This window comes from Hermetia illucens, chromosome 5 (genome assembly GCF_905115235.1).
Source record: "Hermetia illucens chromosome 5, iHerIll2.2.curated.20191125, whole genome shotgun sequence".
Classification (NCBI taxonomy): Eukaryota; Metazoa; Arthropoda; class Insecta; order Diptera; family Stratiomyidae; genus Hermetia; species Hermetia illucens.
In genome coordinates this window covers 39,905,755-39,930,739 of record NC_051853.1, presented here as the reverse complement: position 1 = coordinate 39,930,739, position 24,985 = coordinate 39,905,755, and the positions used below count along the sequence as shown (strand labels likewise).

The 24,985-nt window shown below is 42.1% G+C and overlaps 1 protein-coding gene across 1 annotated transcript in view; it reads right to left on the bottom strand.

Annotated features, from left to right (window-relative positions):
* Nucleotides 1–1,976: 1,976 nt before the first annotated feature.
* Nucleotides 1,977–24,985, bottom strand: part of LOC119657309 — a 33,971-nt gene continuing 10,962 nt past the window's right edge. The window contains exon 2 of the mRNA XM_038064168.1: nucleotides 1,977–2,628. Coding sequence (XP_037920096.1) covers nucleotides 2,035–2,622 — 588 coding nt within the window. The 5' untranslated portion in view covers nucleotides 2,623–2,628 and the 3' untranslated portion in view covers nucleotides 1,977–2,034. The remainder of the gene's footprint in view (nucleotides 2,629–24,985) is intronic.

Genomic DNA, 24,985 nt, shown 5'->3' with positions numbered 1-24,985 from the left:
TGATGATGTTGAGTAGCCTTAAAGAGGATCGTACCTCTTGCATTTACCTCGGCATTACGGATCACTTTCTCGAGGGCCAGGACGCATGACAGGGCATCCCCTTGTATTAAACCGTTGTTGATGTTTAATGGTCTTGAGAGTGATTCTGCTGCATTTATCTGGACTCGCACATTGGTCAGGGTCAGCCTAGTTACTCTTATCAATTTCGCCGGGATACCGAATGTACAGTTTTACCCTGACTATGCTGCTTTAAATTCGATGAACATATGAACATATGAACTGATGAACTGATATCCATATTCCAACAGTTTTTCCATCGTTTGCCGCAGAGAGAAAATCTGATCTGTTGCTGATTTGCCTGGATTGAAGCCTCTTTGGTATGGGCCAATGATGTTCTGGGCGTATGGGGCTATCCGGCCTAGTAAGATAGAGGAGAATATCTTATAGAAGGTCAACGTGATACCTCTATAATTGTTGCACTGTATGATATCTCAATTTTTATGTATGAGACTGATAATGCCTCTTTGCTAGTCGTCGGCATTGATTCGCTGTTTCATACCTTCAGCACAAGTTGATGAACCACTTGGTGTAACTGGTCGCCTCCATATTTAACCAATTCCGCTGTAATTCCATCGGCTCCTCGCGACTTATGATTTTTTAGCCGATGAATTGCACGAACTGTTCCTTCTATACTTGGTAGTGGCAGTATTTGTCCGTCGTCTTCAGTAGATGGGACCTCCAACTCGCCGATGTTCTGGTAGATCAGTAGTTCATTAAAGTACTCAACCCATCGACCGCATATGCAAAGTGGCGGCGTTCGATCAGCACGTGGTCAATTTGGTTGAAAGTGGTCCCGTCTGGAGAGGGCCATGTATGTACGATATTGTTAACTGAATAATCCGCAGTCCGTTATTATTGATATTTTGATGTAGGCTATGGGAACTGACGTATTGCCTGAATACGAGCTCCGTCCCTACTTGACTGTTGAAATCCCCAAGCATGATTTTGATATCATATTTGGGACAGGCTTCGAGGGTCCGCTCAACTGCCTCGTAGAAGGTATCCTTCTCCGACTCTGCAGTCTCCTCTGTAGGGGCGTGAACGTTTATAAGGCTTGTATTTCTAAACTTGCCTCGCAAACGCAGAGTGCATAGCCGTTCGCTTATATTTTCAAAGCCGATAACATCAGGTTTCATTTTTTGGCTGACTAAGAAACCTACTTCGAGCACATGGTTTACTGGATGGGCGCTATAATATATGGTATAGTGGCTCTTCTCCAAGAAAGCGGTCCCTGTCCATCGCATATCTTACAACGCTGTTACATCAGCCTTATATTGGGACAGGGTATCGGCTAGCTGCTCAGCAGCATTCGGTCTGTACAGGGAGCGCACGCTCCATGAGAGAATGCGCAAATCGTTAATCCGTTGTCGTTGCCGGGTTCGTCGTTTTGAAATCCATCCTGTTCGAGGATCCTTCCGTGGCTTCGTAACATCGGATAGGATTTGGTAGTAGAGCTGTTGGTGTTGGTTCAGCAGACGTTTCCCAAATTCCATGCTCCATCATGGGTACCAATCCCCGTTTCACCCTGGGACTTATGACCAAATCGGAGTATCCCTCTTAGGGTCTAATTGCGTTTTCAACGGTGAAATTCCTCATGCGTTGCTCCTGATCATCCTGGCCAGCTCAACCAGTTTACTTTCCTATAAAAATTATATAATATCTGATCATATTATATAAGGGTTCTTGCATAGACTGCAGGAGAGGAAGGGTAGAACTCGTCATTGTTTGATGAAGTCCAGCAATATGAGGAAATCATATTTTGAGAAAAAAATGGCCCTTCTTGTTGTTTGCTGCGTTACTAAATTTGAACTTCTTAACAAAAGAAAGTAAATTCTTTATTAGTTAAAAGCTAATTAATTATTTTATTAAAATAGAAATAAATAATTCACTTTTTTTTGTATTACGTAGTAAATAATTTATTCGAAATCCTTAAAATAACCATTATCTTACATATTCCTAAAAAGACTCCTAATTTCATTCATCTACCGGCAATATTATTACTTTCTCAGGTCGTCCATTGAAATAGAACAAACCCCGGATGCGTTCAATCTTAGAGTTTTTCACCACCTTTTTCTTATTCATCACTTTAACTGGTTTCTCCCTCCTATCCAGCAAATAATCATCGTAGCCATCATCGCTAACAAATCCATCCTTGAAATCCACAGGTTTGGCAGCTTGATCAGGTGCAATCCCTAACAAAGGACTGATGGTAGGTGGCTGAGATACGTACCCAAGGCCTGGTACTATCACATAAGGTGACGCTGGCAATCGAATATAGTAAATGCTGGATTCCTTCATTCTTTTCTTGTTGCTATTCTTTCGATTTTTATTCTGATTAAGGAAATACAGCGGCAGTGGAAGATTGGGAATGCCGGAAAGACGCAATTGACGAGATTTTTCATATTCAATTTCGTTGGGGGAGTTGGCGTCGCGATCCTCTATGAAGTAAGGGTCATCTGGTGTATATTCTTCCACCATGTTTGGTGGGTATTTGGTATGTGTTCCATGGGAGAGCGGCAGGATTATGACGACTAGAAATAGAGCAACGTTGGGTAGAATCATGTTTGCCTGAAAGAAAAATTGTTATGAATATTAAAAGTTAGTAATAAAACAAGCCTCAGTAATAAATGATATAAATTGTCGGTTATACTTTTAATAGACAAATTTAAAAAATCTTGGATTGAGGAAGAAGCAACTGCTTCCTGAAGCACACTACCTTCCACCAAAGAAAAAAGAATTGTTTGTTGGAACCTAAAAAAGCAGCATCTCTTTATATCCCTTCGATTTGAGTGGGCACCCTCAATCGACGATTACTTACCTTGTTGTGATAAGGGCGCTCAGTAAGGAAGATCCTCCAGAAAACGGAAGGTGACACCTGAAGCCAAGCCGTAATCAAAACCCCAAACTAAGATGCAACTATCGTGTCGAGGGCTGAATGGTCACAGGGGTTAAGATGTGGCCGTGAACGGCAACCCCCAGTTTCAACTAGCCTTGTTTCGCAAAAAGGGGGTCTGCCGAGATGGATTTATTTTCCTCGATTAAACTGAGGCCATAGCAGCCAGTTATGAGAAAACAAAAAAAAACAAAAACAAAACCCTTCTAAAAAAATACAAATAAACCTCGATTGTGACGATCAAACCCCGAGTAAAGGGGCAACCCTAAACTTATCGATGGAGATCCTGAGTCTAGACTCAGATTCTCCACTTACTCAAGTGGGAACCAATTTAATTAGGACCCAGTCCTTAACGGACGAGCCAAAGCAGGCCGCTCCGGTCAACACTTCTGACCCCATGCTCCAATCGGTGCCACCTGGTGGCCACAACTTAGGAGGAAACTACTCCTAGCTGTAAGGACTACATCATCGCAAGTCATTAAACTTTGCTTTGAGTAGGTAGGCGTATACCGTAAAATTTTTCGGCTAAACTTTGTCGACATAGACACGAACGAGTGGCTCAGGCAGTACTGCTCCTCCCTCAACGATGTGTGGGAGGGTGCGCGACTAACCCTAAAAAGGGTCTTTGAGCTGAAATCGTTAAAAAAGTCCTTCCTCTAGCTTCCAGAAGAAGAGTGGAATGGTGCTGGGTTTCTGGAACAGCTTGGTGTGCGGAACAACCTCAACACTTAGACCTGGATGCTGCTAGGCAGCAAAACAGGAGGGAGAGCCGATAGGCCGGGAACTTTTCTCACTATCCGCGTTCCGGAACCCGATGTTAAGAAGGTTCGGAAAAAATCGGGCTCCCGGGTCTACTACGGGCCCGTCACATTACAAGTGTCGGCTCCTAAAACCATTAAAAGGGACGTGCAGCCCTCGGCATCTTTATCTGAAGTGCAAAAGGGGTGCAACATTTCCCAAATAAATTTGCAGCGTTGTAAAGAGGCGACTGCACTTATCAGTCGTCGGATCAATAGCTGCAAAAAATTGATACAAGAACAGTGGATTATTGATAGGGTAGTCAGTGGCCTAAACTTCCATCATGCTGACCTGTTGTATGCCAATCGAAGTGATCGACCCCGCTCCTGTATGGTAGTCTCAAAAGACTTCCAGGCTAATTTGGTTACCGACCTATGTGATGGCGACACCACATCGGCTAAACTAACTATAAAAAGTCAACAGGGAGATAAAGAGATACTATGATGTTCGGCATAGTTCCCAGTGGAACATTCATCAGAGCTATCCAATATGTCAAAAGCGGAGGCGTGGGGGTAATAGCAGGATGTGATGTCAACGTTTTCGCGGAGTTATATATAATATTGGCTAACGATGATCAGGTTATTACTTACCGGAAGGGGGGTCCAGTTCGGTTGTGGATCTGCCTTTTATTAGTCCCTCACTAGCTCGCGATATGTCCTGGAACGTCAGTGAACAGTACACCCATAGTGATCACTAAGCAATAATTTTTTACCTGAAGAGCAAGTCAACTGGCTGGAAATCTGCTCGTCTGCTCCAAAGAGGAGAACGCCAGGTTGATTTGCGAAAGCAATTGACACGCAAATATTCATAGATATGTGATTGGACCAGGAGACTATACACGGTACACCATCGAAAAGACCCCTCCGTATAACGAAGGCATCGCGAAAGTATGCGACTCATCGATCCCGAAGCGTTATACTTTTCCCAATAGAAAGCCCAACTGCTAATGGAAAAATGATTTGTCAGATCTGCGGTCGGTGAGCCATCGGGCCAGACGAGCGACTCAGAGAGCAATGGGTAGGATTGACCGGGTGAAACAGCGAGCTTGCAAGGAAGTCCGAAGAAATCTGAAGCTGGCTGTAAAGCAAAGCAAGAGGGACTGCTTCAAGCAACTCTACGCAGAGGCGGATATAGGCCCATGGGAAAGTGCCTACAGGGTTGTGATGGGGAGATTTAGAGGTCAGGCAACTCCACAAATTACATATTCCGATCTCCTACTGAAAATGGTTCAGGATTTGTTCCCTCAGGAGAACACAAGGGGTTCCTGTTTACATACATCTTTAAATGTGGCTGTACTACCCCCAGCAACAAAAGAAAAAGTACTGGAGGTTTGCGGTAGGCTGGAAGACAAAAAGCGCCCGGCCTCGACGGCATACCAAAGAAAGCCTTTAAGCTGGCCGTCAAGTCGAGGCCAGACATATGTTGTTTGAAGCATGCTTGGCGGATGGGATCTTTTCTGAGACATGGAAAAAAGAAAGGTCGGTGTTGTTGCCTTAACCTGGTAAGCCTCCTAGTGAACCATCTTCCTACAGACCTATATGTCTATTGAAGACTATGGGGAAATGTTGGAGAGAATAATCAAAAACAGATTGATCCCGGCTGTAGAAAGTCTGAGAGACTTATCAGGCTAGATCAAGGGTCAACGCCATCAAACTAGCCACTGGTTTAACTGAAAAGGCGATGGACGGAGCGGGTGGCATCAGCAAGTATTGTGCATGTGTTCAACTCTGTCACTTGGGACTTTATAAGGAGGTCATTGGCAGCTATTGGTATACCAAGTTACTTAACTGCGGTAGCCGACAGCTACTTAAAAGATAGAAGGCTTTGGTACGACACAGACAATGGAACCAAAGAATACATTGTCTCCGCAGACGTTCCACAGGGCTCCGTGCTGGGACCGCCATTGTGGAACATCATATATAATGATGTCCTCAATGTCCCAGTTGCTAGCGAAGTAACAATAGTGCATAGCGGTGATTATTATTGCAAAATATCTGGCGGATGTGGAGATGTATTCATCAGAAACAATCACTGCTATAAAAAAGTGGCTGGAAGATGCAGGTCCTGCACTCGCAGAGGATAAAACAGAGGCGGTGCTTATCACGAAGCGGCATAAGAAAACCACTGCCCGTATCAGAATGGGGAAGCATACCATCACTTCAAAGCTAGCCATTAAATACCTTGGAGTGATGATAGATGTGAGGCTGAATTTCAAGCAGCATTTACAAAATGTTTGCGCCAAGGATGATGAGCGTGGTGTATAGAAAGACCGCCCTAAGGGTGTACTGTGGTTACAGAACCATCTCATACGAAGCGACCTATGCAGTAGCCGGAATGATGCCCATCGACATTTTGGCCGATGAGATGGCAAGTATCTATGATAGACCCGATTCTTCCTTTGATCGACAAATGAAAAACGCGGAAAGGGAAGAATCCTCAAGCAGGTGGCAGCAACGGTGGGAACAGGAAAGGGGTCGATGGATCCACAGATTGATTTCCAGCATCAAAGTGTGGACGCAGAAAACGCATGGTAAGATAAACTTTGATGTCATGCAGTTTCTCATGGGACATGGCGGTTACCATAATATAGGTTTAAACTGGACAGCTCACGCAACTCCCAGCTGCGATGGTATTCCGGAGGACCCGGAGCGCTGACGATAGGCAGAGCCTAGAGGAGACATTGGGAGGAACACTAGCACCGGAAAATATACGACATGATAATGCGGATTCAGTGGAGATTAAGAGCGGCAGGGGGGGCGAGAAAGGTACGGTTGCGAATACAATCGATAGGCGAAGGGAGAGGCTAGAGCCATGTCCACCCCGCGACGAAATGTTTTGTGGTGATTCCACGGAGAAGAGAACAGGAATTAGGGAGTGGTTTTAGTAGGTAAACATCCCACACGCTGAAACAATTGCACCAGTGTCTTTGGAAGATTTCCACCTCCGGAAAAAAAGACAGACAGATACTCAGTAAACAGATTTTAATAAGGTTTTTTTGTTATTTAAAAAAATAAAAAAAAAATTATATAAGTAAGAAAGGAGGAATGTCGTTTTGTTATAGCGAAGCGATATTTAAGAACAAATAATTAAATAATATCACGGAAGTCAAAGTATGCGGACAGAAGAAAACTAAAATTTTGAACATATTTGTTTTGCGATACACCTACAAATTTCTAGTTGAAGAAAGTTTTTTTTTGTTGTTTGTAAGAATTTGAAAGTTTTTCTTATTTGTCTATAGTTAAAAAAAAACTATCTTAACTTGCCTTTGTTCGTTTAAAAACAAACAATTATTATAATGTTTTGAGCTCTTTAGTTCTTCTCCCTAACCCTCGCCCAGGAAGCGTCAGTCCTCCCATGTTTATTTAAGGTCCCCCCCCATTATGTTGAAAGCGGCAGGGGACGAATGATTAGGTTGGATTGGGCTGCCGCAGAATCACCATATCATCTGGCCCCCCTTAAAAAAGAAAATAAGACGGGGGCCTCTCGTCTCGTAAATGTCCGAATCGGCTCAGAGCTGATCCTTCCCCGTCCATCCCTCGCGCGTTCGGTTTTTGTGAGTTAGTTCTATCCCTTATCAGGCCGTTAGGCATTTTAGCACCTTTGGAATTGAAATCTCGGCAGTATAACTCCGCCTCCAGATTTCACGTCTCTATTAGAGTACTTTACCCCGGGTAGGTTTTGTTTTGATGAATTCTGAGGCAAGGCACGTGACGTCTGTGTCCTGACAGGGAGATAATATGTGAGAACGAAGAACCCTGGCCCACATCTTACCGAACTGCTAGCATTCGGGTTAGCTCCAGCATGTGTCGTCCAATTCCATATATTATCTCCCGCATTCGGTGTTCACGACTGGCAAACCTGTTAGAGGAGTTTGATTGGTTGGCAGCGTTAGTGACCGTGATGATGCCAAGGTGATGTAACGCTGGGCTCTCATCGTAATAACCATTGTTGATGGTGAATGGTCTCTAAAATGATCCTGCTGCTTTAACCTGGCCTTGTAGATTGGTGACGGAAAGCCTAAGTCAATCTTATCAATTTCTTCAGGACATCGAATTCTCTGATGACAGAGTATAGTTTTACCCTGGCTATGCTATCCTAGACGGCTTTGAAGTCGATGGGAAAACATGCAACTGATAGGTATATTCCAACAGGTTTTCATCGCTTACCGTACAGAGAAAGTCTGATCCGTTGTTGATTTGCCAGGAGTAAAGGGGGCCGATGATCTTCTAAGCGTATGGAGATAACCGAATATCTTATAGATGGTACTCAGCAACGTGATACCTCTATAATTGCTGGACTACATGATATCTCCCTTTTTATGTTTGGGGCAGATAATGACTTATTGCCAAGCGTCAGACATTGATTCACTTTTACCTTGAGCCTTACGAGATCCAAATCAGCGAAAGAAGTAAAGTTTCGAAGAAAAAAACTTCAATACGAAAACTTTAACCATGGCTTAAAAATTTGACACCCATAGATGGGTGACATTAGAATCCAAGGCACTATAGACCTATAACATAGAGCCACCCCGGAGTGCTGAGAAAACAGTGTTGAAGTGTTCTGGTCGGTCCGACACATTAGCCAAATGCTAAACATTTCACCTTCTTTACACGTAATAGAAAACTCCTTCTCTTTATCTTATATACATGTATCCATTAAGTGGTTTAACTTCCATATTCTAGTTTGACTTTCCAAGTCGTTCGTTCTCTTTAGTACAAGATTCAGATTTCAATGTGATTCCCGCGACATTTTGCAAAACGCATAATTTCTTTGGTCTAGATGTGGCTGTTTTTTTCTGGTAATCGCTGAGAATGAGAGTAAGGTACCTTTCACCTTCACCATGGAGCCACACAGGAATCTATTGATGTTAGGATTACAGACGGGGCCGACTTTGAATAGATATGTATACGAGCAATAATTTCTTTCACAATTCTCTAATTGGTATATGCGCGACGACTAGAAAGATGAGAAGGTCATTTCTGCATCAGATAGCTCTTTTTAGAGTTCCAGAAACCACTATACTACTAACCTAGTTAAATCCTGATTGTAATCCCCTTTTCCATTAACTCTAAAAATAGTCATTAAATAAATAAATGGCTCAATAAAAAGACGGCTTAGGGCCTAAATTTTTTGATTAACAATTTTACGAACATCTCTCATGGATACGCAATTTTATTGTTGCTAATTTGGCTATTTCTCATTCAAATCATCACTTACTTCTAACAAAAAACTTGTACAAGATGTTGATAGACATATTGTTAATTTTTGAGCACACAAATCATTATTTAAATTTTATCGAAGCGCCAATTAAGATTTTATCACATCTAAATTACCCAGATCGCTGCCAATGAAAAGCGTGGGCGGAAGTATCGACTTTGGATAAAATACGAGAGTATAAGAAAGACTAAATTTCTGTTTTCTCTTCGAAGATGATCCCAGATATGAAACGGCTATAAATACTTTTCAGATCACGCCTTCAGATCAACTAATTATTAACATAGCTATTAAAAACCCATAAAATATCCAATAGGAACTCACAGCTTTATTTTCAAACCCGACTACGAGCAAGCAATAAACACAGTTGAAAAGCCGATTAATTTTCTCCAGATACTGCCGGCATATCTGTAAGATATGATTATGTAAATCATAACTCATCTACCTATAAAGCTACGTGCACATAAAATCGACTGCCTCTGGAGCACTCTAATTAAACTATAACAAAAAGAAATTGTTGAAATAGCATAAATAGCTCACTGAAATCGTTTAAATAACTTCCAGATTATAGAACAGAAAAAAATTAGTTAATATTAATGAGTGGCCAGGAAAAAAAAAGATCTTAATTTCGCATAGCTTGCTTTGTATGGCCTTTGCCGAAAAATTCTATGATGAAAAATTCTCAGTTGTTAGATTAAGATAGCGATGGACCGGCAAATTTGATTAACTGTTTTTGATATCAATCCATTTTTCAAATGAAATGCTAATGTTCCTGCAAAAATATATTTATCTATAAATTAATTTTGAGTTGACAAAATTAGCAATTAATTGCATTTAATGAACTACTAATGGGTTCAATGTTTTCAGTTTTTATAACTCACTTGGAGGCTATGATGCTCTGATATGGTTGAATTTTATTAAAGAATGTGTTCATTGACCCGCCTTATTGGGTTTTGTTTACTGTGATCAAAAGCGAAATATCCCCATTCAATATTTATTTATGATTATGATAAGGGGCGCCATCAATGTTTAACGCGTAGCCTGCAGGTGATTGAATAAATACGAGAGGTATTCAACAAGTCCTTAGATAATCCAAAAGATGGCCGTCGTGTCATCAAAGAGGGTTTATTTTTAGTAAGTGTCATTTATCATCAGACAGTTGTCAAATTCTCTCAAATTGAGGAAAGAAACTTTCTTTTGAAAAATGGAAAGAAAAAAAATCATCCCAGCCTAATTTAGGTATGAACTTACGACGGATTTCATTTCAATATTATTCGCACTCATGCCGCGTTTGCGACTATATACAAATGGAGCGATTACCACCTGTAGTTACCTTCGATCACGCTGCTGCCAAGGTAGAGGTGAGGCAGCGTCTGATGAGTTGCCTCTGCCCTGGACAAAACCGTCAGTCAACTTTTTTGGAAAGTAGATATTTTTTTTGGGGTAGTGATTAGACACAGGGTTAGCACAAGCATTCGGTAAATGAATTTCTACATGGCCATATATGCACAGCAAAAGAATATCGTTCAGGACTGATTGACTAAATCCACGATATTAATATGGCACAATGGGTTCTGCGCAACACAAAAGCCATCGTGTGGTCGACACTCAGTCTGCTTTGGCGCTTTTCCGTCGCAATCCTGATGAGCTTCTGCGTCGATACCTTGTTGCCGAGGAAACATAGATACACTGTTGCACTCCAGAGACAACAATCTGAATTGCGACTTTTGAAATTGGAATACGATTGGGCTCTGATGAAGTCAATGGCAGTGAAATCGGCCGGCAAGGCTATGTGTCAGGTAAGTAGGTAGGTAGGTATCAGTGGCCGCTCCGAGGAGCCCAATTAGCGCTGTGGTGCGCCGTTTTGATGCCACAAACTCCTAAGACCGTGACTGTTGTTATGGGAGCAGGGAAGCAGGGTCTAGCCGGCTTAGATCTTCAGGTGGCATTCACGAAGGCAAGCAGTCCTCCCACCCTACAATTAGAAATCTCTCTGAGGTCCACAAAGAATGGTTTAGCCTGTGTCCGTAGGGTAACTCTAGCTAGAGCTGGGCAATCGCAGAGAAAGTACATGAGGGTTTTCCTTCTTTCTCCGCAGCTTCGGCAATGCGAATTGTGGTGTATGCCGAGCCTGGCAGCATGGTCCCCTATGGGCCAGTGCCCCGTGCAGACCGCCGTAATATTGAATGCATTTGCATGCGTCTGGCACAGGAGCTCTCGTGATCGGGCTATGTTATGTGTCAGAGTTTTCTAGAATGGACATTCATAGCTGAACAGTATGAGTGCATCGATTGAGTGAAAATGTGAAGTAAAATTAGACTTGTTATAACATCCACCTCCCAAAATCTTACTTTTTAGACGTTGGAACAACACTTGGGAAAGTTTGGAGTGTTGAAAGGAGACAACGTCGAACGATAAGAATCTCCTAAATTATTTTATTTGTATATCTTTTTCTAAGGACTTATTGAGGAACCCTCGCATTTATACACTGTTTGTAAGGAAATTATAGACGATAGGAACGAAACATTGAACAGGTTTTTAAGAAGTGTGGAATCGTTGAGGCATAAAAGGTGGACATCTCAGTATACAGATGCAGATATTAAAATTTAATGAGTAAACATGAATGTGTATTGACAGTTTCCAATCAACATTAAAACTGACTTTTTTTCCATTGATTTCTTTTAGAAACAATATGCGGCCATATTAAACGATTTTAGAAAGTAGCGTAACCCCTTCCACCCCATCAAATTTGACACCAAACTCTGGTATTCCCTATACGCGAGGAATTTCACAGCTTCTTTATGTTCATTAAATTTTAGATATTAGATTTTAGAACTTCTAGTGTCTATTATTTAAACATTTTAGCTCTTCATTTTCAGGCTTTATTATAATGTAATACTCCTTAAAACCAAAATGCCATTCTAAAAAGATAACAAAGCGACGATAACTAGAATGTACGCAATTTTGAATATGATTGAAGCCGCTCCTTTTTTGTTTCTCACAGCTCGGCGGACGTGAACTGACTTTCCATCTAAACTGTCAACAAATGTCTTCTTTCCTGACAAACCGCGCGGGTTCATCGAAGCAAACCGTCCGCGTGATCCCGCCAATGGGAGTCACCGGGCTTCACGGGCGCTTTTTCGAAGCGACTGCCGGCTCGTCGAAGGACTTCAGCCTCGACAAGGATACCCACTTGAGCCCGCCTCGGACGTCGAGCCCGTTACAGAACTCCAAAGGGGCCCTCGTATAGTGGTTGCTGCGGCTTCCGAAAAGCGTCCACCCTGATGAGGACCTGGTCGCACGTCTCGAGATTCCTCGGCTATTGGCTTCCAATGTCGCGTGTCGGGACGCTGGAGTCGGCCGCATTTTCGAAATCGCGTCCCCAAACAAACGCAGCCTTCCGGAGTCGTGTAGATGATTGTGAGGCAATACTTGAATCCATGCGAATCTCGCAAAGGGCCGATGATGTCGAGATGGATGGCGTGAAAGCGCTTGGTTGACCGAGAGAACACGCCTACTTCTTTTCGAACGTACTTGTTGACCTTGCACTTCTGGCACTTGATGTACTGTCTGGCCCAAGGATTTACGTCGTTGTTCATGGACGCCAGAAATATTTTTCGATAACTAACCAGTTCGTCGTCCTAATGCCTGAGTGGGCAAGAAGAGTAAATAAAAGTTTGAGCCGAAAATAGAAAACTCCTTGAATTCGTATTTGGAATTTACCTTCAGGCTCTGAAGCTCCGCGTTATCTTTTTGTGCCTCTGCGACTGTGAACTCCATGAACTGACCGAGGCGGGAACTGTGAAATCCGAAATTCAAGACAAAGCGTCTGCAACAATATTGTCTTTACCAAACACATGTTGGACTGCAGAAGTAAACTGGCTGATATAACTCAAGTGTCTATATTGACGAGGAGAATGTAAGGGGCTTGTCGCCCGTGAACACAGTGAACGGCCTGAGAGAAACGGAAGCATTTTATAGCGAGGTACGCGGCGTGTAGTTCAGGGTCATAGGCACTGTAGCTACGTTGAGCTGGGTTGAGCTGCTTTGAAAAGAAGCTCAACAGTTGCAGATTTGATTCCCCCGTTGGTGAAGCATAGAACACAGCTAGGGGAGCATCTGGCTGAGGAAATACCAGCAGTGTTACCTCAACAAACTGTTGTTTGACTGTCTCAAACGCATGGACGGTCTCAGCAGACCACGCAACCTCGCGAGAGTCTTTAGTTTTGGCCCCAGACAAGTAGGCTTTCAAGATCGCTTGATGATGAGCGGTCCTGCGTAAGAAACGACGATAGAAATTTAACATGCCCAAGAACCATCGCAATGTAAAACTCAGAGGTAAGTAAATGGCTGAGAAATTTCACCTGCTTCTGTAGAAATCTGCATTTTTCAACGTTTAAAACAAGTCTGCCCTCAAGGAGACGTTCAAAAATGCACTCAAGGTGCTTTAAGTGCTCAGATTTGGACACGGAAACGACCAAGACATTATCCATATATACGAAACAAAAATTTAAGTTTCGTAAAACAGAGTGGATGATCCCCTGGAAAGCCTATGCAGCGTTGCACAAACTGAAAATCATACTAGTGAACTTGAAAAGTCCGAAAGGTGTGCAAATAGCCGTCTTCGGAATGTCTTCGGGAGCTACAAGGATTTGGTGGTACGCCTTGGCTAGATCCAAGGTCGTAAAAACATGGCAAGCCATTAGTTAGTGCGCGAAATAATGGATGAGTGGTATGGGATATCGGTCTGGGATTGTTTGAGCGTTCAAACGCCTATAATCTCCGCATGGCTGCCATTCGCAGTAAACTGGGCTACATGCGGTTGAGAGTCAAAAATTAGAAACTAGGATGGATGTTAATGATCGGAAGGTTTTCAAAATTGGGATCGAGAGTAATTGCCAGTGTAGTGAGATTGAAGAATTTAGATAATGTGGAAAAACAAATGGGTCCAAAAAAGTTTTTCTTTAACGGCTTTGATCTACATGGTCTTTGAAATAAGAAGAGTGGGATGGGGTTGATACTGGACAAGAAAGTTGAGGGTATGACGAGCCAGAACAGTATCTATGCGTCGGGTAATTCCGATAGCTCTCCATCCTAAATAGAAAGAATTCGACTCAAAGAACGTATCCAGAAGACCACATATAGGAGAAGCAAATCGGCTAAGCCAGATTTGCTCCTCCTCCTCCCTGCGAATTGGGGCTTAACAATACAATCAAAGTCTTCCCTGTTTGTTGTAACAGGCGACTAAAAGGGATAGAAAATTGTTGGCTAGCAACCTGTCAATTTTGAAACATTATTTAAAAGTCAACAAAGCTTCGAACAAAGACTCATGGCTACGACCTTTGACTTTAGAAAACGGAGTATGATCGGTTTCTGGGATGTACGCACACTCCTGGACAACAGTAGCGAGAATTATCTCTCCAACTTGAGGGATAACGAGATAAGCTAAACATTCTAGGCCTAAGCGAAGTAAAATGGTGAGACTCTGGAGGATATTCCTCTACCTCTTGCCACACGAATGGCAACGTGCTTTTGTACTCTGGAAAGCCAATTGCTATCGGACACGAATCCGGTGTCGGGTTGTTTATGACGGCTAGCGCAAGGCATGCTCTCCTGGCTAGGGAGCCAGTTTCTGACAAACTTCTAACTGCGAGATTCTGGTCTAGGTTAAGGAGCGATATAGTGGGGAAGGACGCTTTCTACGAGCAACAACATGTAGTTCATTCTCTAACATAACCTTGCTCGGACATGTGATGTGGAAGCACAATCTTGGCGAACGATGAAGATAAGAGGTTTGTGGATTTTTGGAGCCGGAACGGGTGAGCGGAAAAGATTGAAGGCTCTGTGGACCGCAGCAAGCAATGGAGGCCATGACGCGCTCGAACTCCAATACCAAGCAAGTGCATCTACGCACGAGGAGCATTCCGGAGGAACTATGTAATAGCAATTATCAGAGCAACATATGACGGTGCAAAATGTCACGTGCTGCACCGAGATAAAATCTCGGAGGACTTTGAGGTCCAAAGCGGAGTCCGCCAGGGTTGTATATTGCCACCGATATTATTTCTTCTTGTTATCGGTGACGCTTTTCATGCTTGTCTTATCTGGAGGACATGGTGGAATTCAATGGACTATGGCATCTGTTTGCTTTCTCACCGGGTCATGTAACTTAGCAGAATGGTAGAGTTGGACTGAAGATAAACACCAACAAAACCAAGGTTCTCGATCTGTCGGGCTGTCCTATCTACGTTAATAGGCAGAGCATCGGAGACGACGATCAGTCAAACTGGACGTTGCTCGGCGCATTAACAATGCTAGATCCGTTTTCGCTGCCAGCACCAAAATCAAGCTAAGACTGTTCTGTGCTAGTATTCGTTCTGTGTTGCTATGTGGGAGTAGTACACGGAAACTGAATTCCTCTGTTATTCAAAAGTTCGAAGCCTTCGTCAACACTTTTCAGTTTTGAATCTCTGACACTATCTCAAACGAAGAATTTGGTCGGCGCACAGGCCTGCCACTGGTAGACACTGTGATCGGAAGACGGAAGTGGCAGTGAATTGGTCACAGCAGCACGCTGGGAGGTGAACTTCTTGTATATAGTCTTTTTAAAACATATTTTCGGGAAGGATACATGGAATTGGAGCTCCTGGTTGAACAGTTTAATGATTTCGAAATATAAGGAACGTGAAAGATAGGAAGCGAATTGGAGATCGGGAAGAGTATTATTAAAGTCCCAATGCTCCTGGATGTAAATTTTTCGAGAAAGAAAGGTAAAAAAAATTTGCTCGAGAAAGAAAGGTCAAAGATTAACCAGTTGCTATCGAAATTAAGTGGTCCAGATTCCTTTTTTGAATGGTGGTTGTGAGAGCACTATTTCAAGCGGTACTATTTCGTTTCCACAGTGAGCGGATGTTTCCTTTATCGACAGTCACAATCAGTAGGAGGAGTTTTATCCAGGCCTTTTTTCAACAATATTCAATATTGTTAATTTTCCTTGTGGGTAAATGAAGTTATATACTTTTTCTCTTATAACGTTTTTCGATCTGCTCAATTCGTTGAATTTATTGTACTCCTTCCTCAATCAAGTTTGTCTGGAAAACTCCTTCTCGAAAGCTGTTATTCGATGGTGTTGACTTGGCGGGGTATTAAGGCTTATTATAATTCGTCTTCGGACCGAGCCTCAGAAGGCCTTTGAGCCAAATTCTGACAAATCACGACCCCATTTTTCGGATCGACCCCATTGACTCATTTCTACCAAAATTCAATAAAGTGATTGCAATCATATATTTACAAATAACTTGAGATTGCAGATGTATCTTGCATTTGGAAAGTAGACCAATGAATAATACTTAAAATTCTGAACGAAAACAGTTCATTCTACATTATTTTGGGACATCTTCTCTCCAAGTCATGAAAAAAGCTATTATCATAAAAAGAACACTTTCAGGTTGACAATATTATCAACATTTTTCGTTTTTCATATAAAAAGTGGTTTTTTATTTCAATTAAATTTTGCCCGAAGCTTGCCTATTGTCGTTTTCAGGTGTGACTATTAAATCTCAATTTTCCAAGAAAAAAATAGCAAAAAAGACAAAGCTCAAGTTTGGACAATGAAAAATATACTTAACTTTTAATTTGATGTGAATTAACCCAGATTTAGAACTATACATTTCCGCACTGAGGCGTTGATTTGGTCGTAAAAGACATGTGTTTCTGTCTAGCCGAGATACAATGGATACCTGGATGCGTTAAAATACCATGGAACTGACTAATTCGAAGAAAATTGAAATAGTAATCTGATTATAGTCGTCGCGTATTTTATTGCAAATTAATTGAATAGATTGTTTCTTTACGTTAGGCTTGTGGAAGTTATTCTGCGTGCAGCCATTAAACTATTGAACTCCGTTAGTTATCAAATGACAATATTAATGATTTGGATAAAATTTCGCTGCTCTAGTTGAGGAAACCTTTTAAATAATCTAGGCCTTGGCACGTGTGTGGCGTTTTTTATACGTATCCAGGTGAGGCCCAGGTGATTTAGTGAATATTCTACTATGCTATTCAGATGGGCAGTCATTTTATGAATCCTCAAAAATACAAGTTCAGACTAGAAGAGAGGGAGAAGTATTTAAGGAAAGAGCCCATATAGCAAGGTTGAAAGCAAAATCTACCAAAAAGCAAAATTTTCGAAAAAAACGGTTATTCCATGTATCATAAGTCATGGGTTAATGAAAGATACGGTACCTTTTTTGTGACTACCAGGCTAATTTCTTCCATATTTCTGAGAGAAGAGACGAAAATCCATTCCAGCAAGCAGAGCGTCAGTGCTTTTGATTAATCTGCAAGACTTTTTTGGAAAAAGCATTATTTGACGGAAAATGTAAATGTCTCAAAGTGTAATCGAGAGATGCCCGTCTAAGCGACACTTCTCCCAGCAAAAAACCCAAGTACAATGGAGCTGAGATATTGTGAAATTTAAGTCGTTTCGTTTTCCTACCCCTAAATGTAGACTTTGTCAAAGGTTAAGAAGAAGAAAGAAAATAGTGTTCAATAGAAATGATTCCAAACCGAAGTTTTGACGGAACCAGCATATTGCGACACTGAGGTTGCCCAGCCTTCGAGCGCATAAATTTTAGCAGGAAGTAGACCAGAGACCTTTAATGCCAAAATCTTCGAAAGAGGCGGTGAATGCTAGTCTAGCGAAATCGGTACCTACTTTTACCATGAGAGAAAATATGCAGACTTATTGGGGAAACAAGATTTGGATGGATGGATGGCCGGAATTCAGGACAGAACTCTCACAGCTTTCTGTAAATACCTTATTAGCATGATGCAATCACGCAAGAAGGAGTGCTCATTCACACAATGGACAAATCAGGTAATTGGCATTACCTTTGAAACTAATAAAAAGGGTGATACACGACAAAGTAAACTCGTTCATTGAAAAAGAGGTTGACGCATCAAAACGGCAATATGCAGGATGTCATAGCAGACGGTGGTCAAAGGGTAGTATAGGTCCCAGGACGAAAGATAGATTGGTATCCACGATGAAGTACAAAACCTGGGAAATGCCTGCTGAACCAATACCAACAGCTCTACTACCAAACCCTATCTCCACGTGGTGACCGCTGGCAGCTCTTTCTTAACGAAAAGCTGCAGACGGAAAAGGATGAAGGCGAGTCTCCCCCGCCTAAAAACGGGACAAATTGTACCAACTGGTCCTCCAGGTTGGGGATTGAATAGGGCTGCCAACCCTACACAGAAAACCGAAGTTACGAAGCCACAACAGGAGCCTTGGACTGGACTGATAACACAATGACGAACTCGGCAACGGTAACCGAATAACGATTTACGCATTTTCTCATGGAACGTGCGCTCCCTGTACAGAGATGGAGCTGATGTCACAGCGTCGCAGGAAATGCGTTGGACAGGAACCGGTTTCCTAGAGAAGAGCCACTATACCATACATTATAGTGGCCATCCAGTAAACCATGTGCTCGGAGTAGGTTTCTTAATCAGCCAAGAAATGAAACCTGATGTTATCGGCTTGGAAATGTAAGCCTCATAAACGTTCACGCCCCTACAGAGGAGACTGCAGAGTCGGAGAAGGATACCTTCTACAATGCAGTTGTGCGGACCCTCGATGCCTCCCTCAGGTATGATATCAAAATCATACTTGGAGATTTCAACAGTCAAGTAGGAACGGAGCTCGTATTCAGGCAATACGTCGGCTTCCATAGCTTACAGAGCGATGCCAATGGTAACGGACTGCGGATTATTCAATTAGCAGTATCGCTCGAAATGGTTGTTGGAAGAACTTGGTTTGCACGGAAAGCGGTCCACGATCCACGATACCACGATCCGAAAAGGAAAGTTCGAAGTGTGGCGGGTATATCAAAACCGCTTCGTATCTCTGTTATTGTTCATCAAGAAAGCGCCCTCACACCACTCCTCTTCGTTCTTGTTGTGGACATATACACATGGGACATCCAACGTCCAGCGCTCTATACACTGTTTTATGCAGATGATGCTTTCCTAGCATCTAATAGCAAAAGTGATCTCGACCAACTTGTCCAAAAATGGAATGCTCGCCTCATGCAACACGGTCCCAGATTGAATCTGAATAAAACTAAATTTTTGACGACCAATCCCCATGAAATAAGCATAATCACTGTCAACGACAGTAACTTGCCCAGAACTGAGCGATTTAAATACCTCGGGTCAATGCTATCAATCAATGGAGGATTGCGTTATGAAATTGCTTCACGCATTAACGCAACCTGGATGAAGTAGCGTTCCACAACTGGTGTTCTTTGTGATCGACGTATCAACGAACACCTCAAATCTAAAATTTACTGTAATGTCGCTCTCTGTGGTTCTGAGTGTTGGGGGACTTTAAAAAATAATGAACGGCGTCTTGTAGTAGTGGAGACGAAGATGTTGCGTTGGAGTAGCGGCGTGACACGTTTTGATCACATCCGAAATGAGGATATCCGAGATCAATATTGCACCAATCGCGGAAAAATTGCAAGGCCACGTAATTCGCCCTAACGAAAATTCACTTATCAAGATTCGTCTGAACATCGAAGTCGATGGTAAACGATGAAAACGCCGGCCAAAACAACGGTGGCTTGATACGTTGGATGGAAATTTAAAAGCCTCGAGATTCCGCTTGTGGAAGGGACAAAGGCTGAAGAAAAAGAAGAAGGAGAGACACTTACTCAGCAACTTTGCTATGAAGATACCTTACACTAGGCTACTTGGAATCTCTTCTCTAGTAATCTCAGATATATAATAAAACGATTATATTTGAAAAAGCCTGTGCGGTTTATTCTAACAACTGTCCACGGTCGACATAACTGGCTGTAACATAATATCGGGTAAATTGTCCGGGTAGACTGTGAAAACATTTGAGGGGACACGTTCTCTGCGGCGCTCAAGTCTCATATATCTACCTGGAGGATACAGCTATCCAAATCACTTAATAGATAACGGAAGCATACCACTATACCTAAAAGGTGGCTACTCCTCAGTAGGCAATTCAATTACTCACGGAACAATGAAATCGCAACGTTGAAAACCGCATATTTCCGGGCAAAGAGGGTTCACCAGAAACTTAGGGCAAGGTCCGGTAGAGGCGATCCAGGCGAGAAGAGAGAGAGTAATACCAATAGTAGAGTAGTATTAATTATAATAATAATATAATTATAATCGTTGGCGCAACAATCGATGTTGGATCAGGGCCTTGAAGTGTGTTAAAGCACTTCATTCAAGACCGTAACGGTACACTAGGAGGCAATGTGGTCAGCATTGCGCTCGCCGGAGATTATTATCCATTCACGGCTGAGTCGACTGGTATCCGACGTCAAATCACGATACAAATTCCACTGCCACCAGTGAGATTTGAACCGCGAGCTTCCGTACGACAGCCTTGCGCTCTAACCACTCAGCTATCTGGACACTAGAGAACAGTAGAGTAATATTAGCAATGAAAAGGCCGCGAAGACCACCTTATATGACCTGCCCGCTCTTTAAAATAAGATTGTTGCCACTTTGTTTCCCCGCCACCAAAACTGCGGAAGACAAACTGTGATTCAACTCAACGAGTACATGGTACTGTGTAACTGAAGAGAAGCTGCGGGAAATATGTATTAGAATCGATGACGACAACGCTTCAGGTCTGGATAGCATAACTAACGAATCTTTGAAGATAGGCCTAACCTTTTCGCTAACACCTTCGAATAGTGCCCAAAAGAAGTAATATACCCCGCTTAGTAGAAAAAGCAAAAGTTGGTGTTGCTTATCAAACCCAATATGCCACCTGGAGATCCAGCAGCATATCGTCCAATCTGTCTGTTGGATGAAGAGTCATCTTGTGGGGTCTTTCCATCCCAGAAGAGGCTCAGATTCTCAGTTTCGAAGATGACCTGGCTGTAGTTGTTACAACAAAGCCTGCAGAAGATATGGATGTCTACACGACGGAGACAGTAAGATCCGTGAATTCCTCAAAAGAAAGCGCCGAACTGACGGTGGTAAAGAAGAAAGCAGAATACTGTGAAAGTAGAAGTCGGTGGGCATACGGTCGTCTAGATGTTAGCTTAGCTTAGTGCCACTGTAGCGCTGTCAAAAAAGTTACCTAATGTTGGTGCACACACACGCGAAGGTACTTGCAAACTCTCAGAGAAGGAAGCAGATCAATTCGGTTTACTGGCTGATAGCAACGGTACTGGTGGTGGCGGGTATGATCCTAGTCGACATTCTGAAGAAAGAAAGAAATTTGCTGTACCATGCAAACTCGGAGGGGATGGTGAGGAAAACGCAGTGGCAACCCAGTCGACCAAACCAAAACTAAGTGGCCGACGAGAACCTCCATAGTCGTGGTACCGAGAGACGCTGTATCACACTGGTTTGCTGCCGTGATTAGGGCAATCAGACCCGAGTCTGCACGGGAACTCATCTAAAGTGATAGTAGATCACGAAACCTTACCAGGGGTATACTGGCACCATGGGAACCGAGATATCCCCTGAATTCACATACTTCGGGAGAATTCTTGCGTTCAGAAATAGGTAACAGTTTAGCCTGACCCGTGCCCAGTGAGTATCTCGCCTATGATTCTAAGGATGCTCTTGGCTTGTTTCAAACAATCCTAGAAGCGCTTTCATATGTTCCCCAAAGCACCTTAAACTGTTTGATTGATGGTAAACTCGTATAGTGTGGTCCTCTCAGGAAAGAGAAAGAACTCTTTCCTAAACGTTATGTCATCCAGCCCCTTTCAGATTCAACAGAAGGATTCTGGTGCATAGAGCAACATTTCTACTTTTTTGTTTGTTCTACACTGCCTTCCATCCCAATATAGCCCGGAACTCAGAGTATTCATAAATTATTGCTCAGATCAAACGTGTTTACTTTTGTAAGGCATTCCCGCACTAGTTTGGAGTTCTCCTAGTTGAATTTAAGGGACTTGAAGCTTTCGGTTAAATTCGCAATATTTCGCTGCTATAGTTTCCGCGTCCACAAGGGTGTCATCTGAAGTAGTTGTTGCCACAAAACCTTGCCAGAGGTTACCTAGTACCATAGAAACTAGAATGGCCCAGCAAATGCATGAGGAAAATCCCATGTTATCTAGGCAGTTATTTGCGGCAGTAAATTTTACGGTAGTTATGGTTACACCCATATCGCGGGAAGAGCTCCTCCATCCAGGAATGTTAAATATGCCTCATATCCACTAATATTGATGCGTGATTTTGGTTGATAAATCAATTCGTGTCAGAGGAGCCCCGTCGGATTATGCCTGCACAGTAGATATTTACGTTAAGCCCCGGGACTTTCATCTACATGCTCCCTCTATTGAAAGAAAACAATGTTCTTTCTTTCGGTTTAGGTCATTCTCTGCCTCACTTATACCATCGGATTCTGAAGGCTTCTTTGCAATATAAAGATGAAGAGAATTCAGTCTTAAAAGAAAATCCAAAGTTGCCACTGGACATCCTCCCATGGCCTCTTAAAAGTGTCCGTTAAAGATGAAGCTGTACCAATCCGTTGCCAATATTTTATTTCCATTTATTTTCCACAAAATAACGAAGAAAGATAGTCTATAGAAAATGTAGATAAATAGATCTGAAAGCAAATTTTTGAGATTAGTTTTATGAATTACCATATGCCCTTGATTCTGCATAATCTCTAACTTTTCAGGGCTTGCATAGTCGAAATATAATAGTATGAAAATGAAATGGATCGGCATGGCGTCGAGTTTCAATTGTTTCAAATTCACGTTAGCATTTGACAGCATATCCTATGCTGAAGTAAACGCAGGTTCAGTGCAGGACCATAACAAACCTTTAATCATCAGCATGGTCCAGCCCTGGAACTATAACCAACTTGGGCAGTGTTATAAGAGCTGTTCATCTAAACGTAGTACATTTTGTTCTGAGTGAACTAACTAACGTTTTCAAACCTCCTGCATGAAATATTCTAATACCCAAACTTCAGAGGGAGGAAGCCCTTGCCTGATCGGAGAAACCACTTTTAAGCAGTCCTTCTATCGTCCCTGGATGGACGGTTTAAAAGATATAATTCTCTCTATGCGACTCCCCGACCATACTCCAGGGATTATAACGCAAGGCTAATACTTCTGAAGATTTAAACTTAGATGCTAATAGACCTGCATAAATAATCCATGCCAATTTTCCAATTGACTTGAAAACTCTGCCACTCTCTCAAAATTTCATTATATAAACCCTAAACTACCGGAAGTTAGCTCTAATATTTCATTGACAGTTAATTTCGCAAATTTCGAATTGAACTCAACAACTAAGCAACACAAAATATAATAATGTAAAAAATGTTGCCTCACATAGAACTGCAGAATTTATTAGCACATAAATCCGATTATCAAAAGTATGCAGCCAATTTTTTAAATTATTTTTATTTTGGTATTTTCTGTATTTCGCATTACCATTCCATTTTGCCTTCAAGGTAAACCATATGGACATTCTTGGAAAAAATATGCAGAAATGTTCCGTTAGAAGAAATTCAGTAAAATCGGTAATGTTTTATGAAACCGTAAATTTAATTCACTTTCGTTAGTCATTGCCAAAATTTCTAAAAATTCAAAAAAAAAAAAATGCGAAATATTCCCATAAATTCCCAAAAGGCCATAAATATTCAAATCATTTGTTTTGAATGATTCAAAAGATAAAAGATAGCTGAACATTATTTCCAAACTGCAAACCATCCTCCTCGAGGTGTGATACTGATCAGTGATTCAATGGATATCAAAAACACATACGTGCATATATGAATAAATAAATATAGCCGGGAACAACTAATTCATTCTATATTTTATTCATTTATTTCGAACATTATTTTTGGAAACCCGCAAAATGACATCATATCGCTTTCCCGGTGAAACATTGACGTAATTGTGAAACTCAAATTGGCTGTTGTCGTCACACACTACCTTATAAGGATATCGAATCAAAGATATCTATTAAGTATTTTTGAAACTGAACTGCCAAGAGGACGAGCAGGAAGAGATGCAAACGTGTCAAATGTGGCAAACCGAATTCTCTGAAACATTTAGCCGAAAAATCTGCAAAGTGTCCAGCACCTCCATAATGTAGCCAAACATCTCATCAAATTCGAAGTTTTCCAGTAGCGATCAAGTTCTACGCTGCCCCAACTGGCAACCGTTTGAATATCATCAAAGGTTCACCGCGCACTCACAAAGTATTCTCCTCCAAGTTCCTCCAGCCTAAATTTTCCCTCGCGGTAGTCTAGCTGTCACCTCATTGAGATCATCTCACTGTTTATAGATTTCATGTTCCACTAGGAAACTTTTAATGTCAGTTTTACCCACACTGGATCTTTTCAACTCTAACATCAGATCCTTTTCGGAATTCTTCGGATCCTTCTAACGTTTCCCTCCAGGTCTTTTAAGTCGAAATCACCTTTCACCGTTTTCAACGTCCTTGCGTACAGCATTTTACTTTCTTTTTCGCATTTTTGTTTAAGTCAATGGTTCATCCAATACTTTCGTTCCCCTTGGGCTATACTTCGCTCAACTACGCTAGCACTCGGTGCACCCCTTTCGAATCCTCTCTTCTTCTTTTGACCTTACCAAGAATTATCGTCCCATTTCATTCCTGCAAAAGTATGTCAGGGACTGGTTGTCCTCCCACTTTGGCCACCTCAGAGTGAAAGAACAACACGGCTCTGTTAAGCATAAATCCACGGGTTCCAACCTGCTCGACTTTTTAGACATTTGGCGGCAAAGTTGGTAATTGCCGCCAAATGTCTAAATTCACGCACGTATTATCTACACTGACTTTACTAAAATCACACTGTAAATCACAAGATACTTTTATCTAAGCACTCGTCTCTAAGTGTCCCCATATCACTTGCTTCTTGGCTTGCCTTCAATCGATCCTCGTCGCTACTGATGGCTGCACATCTCGTTTCTCATCTCTCTCATTTGGCGTCGTACAGAGCCTACGGACTGTGTCTTCAATCAGACCTAA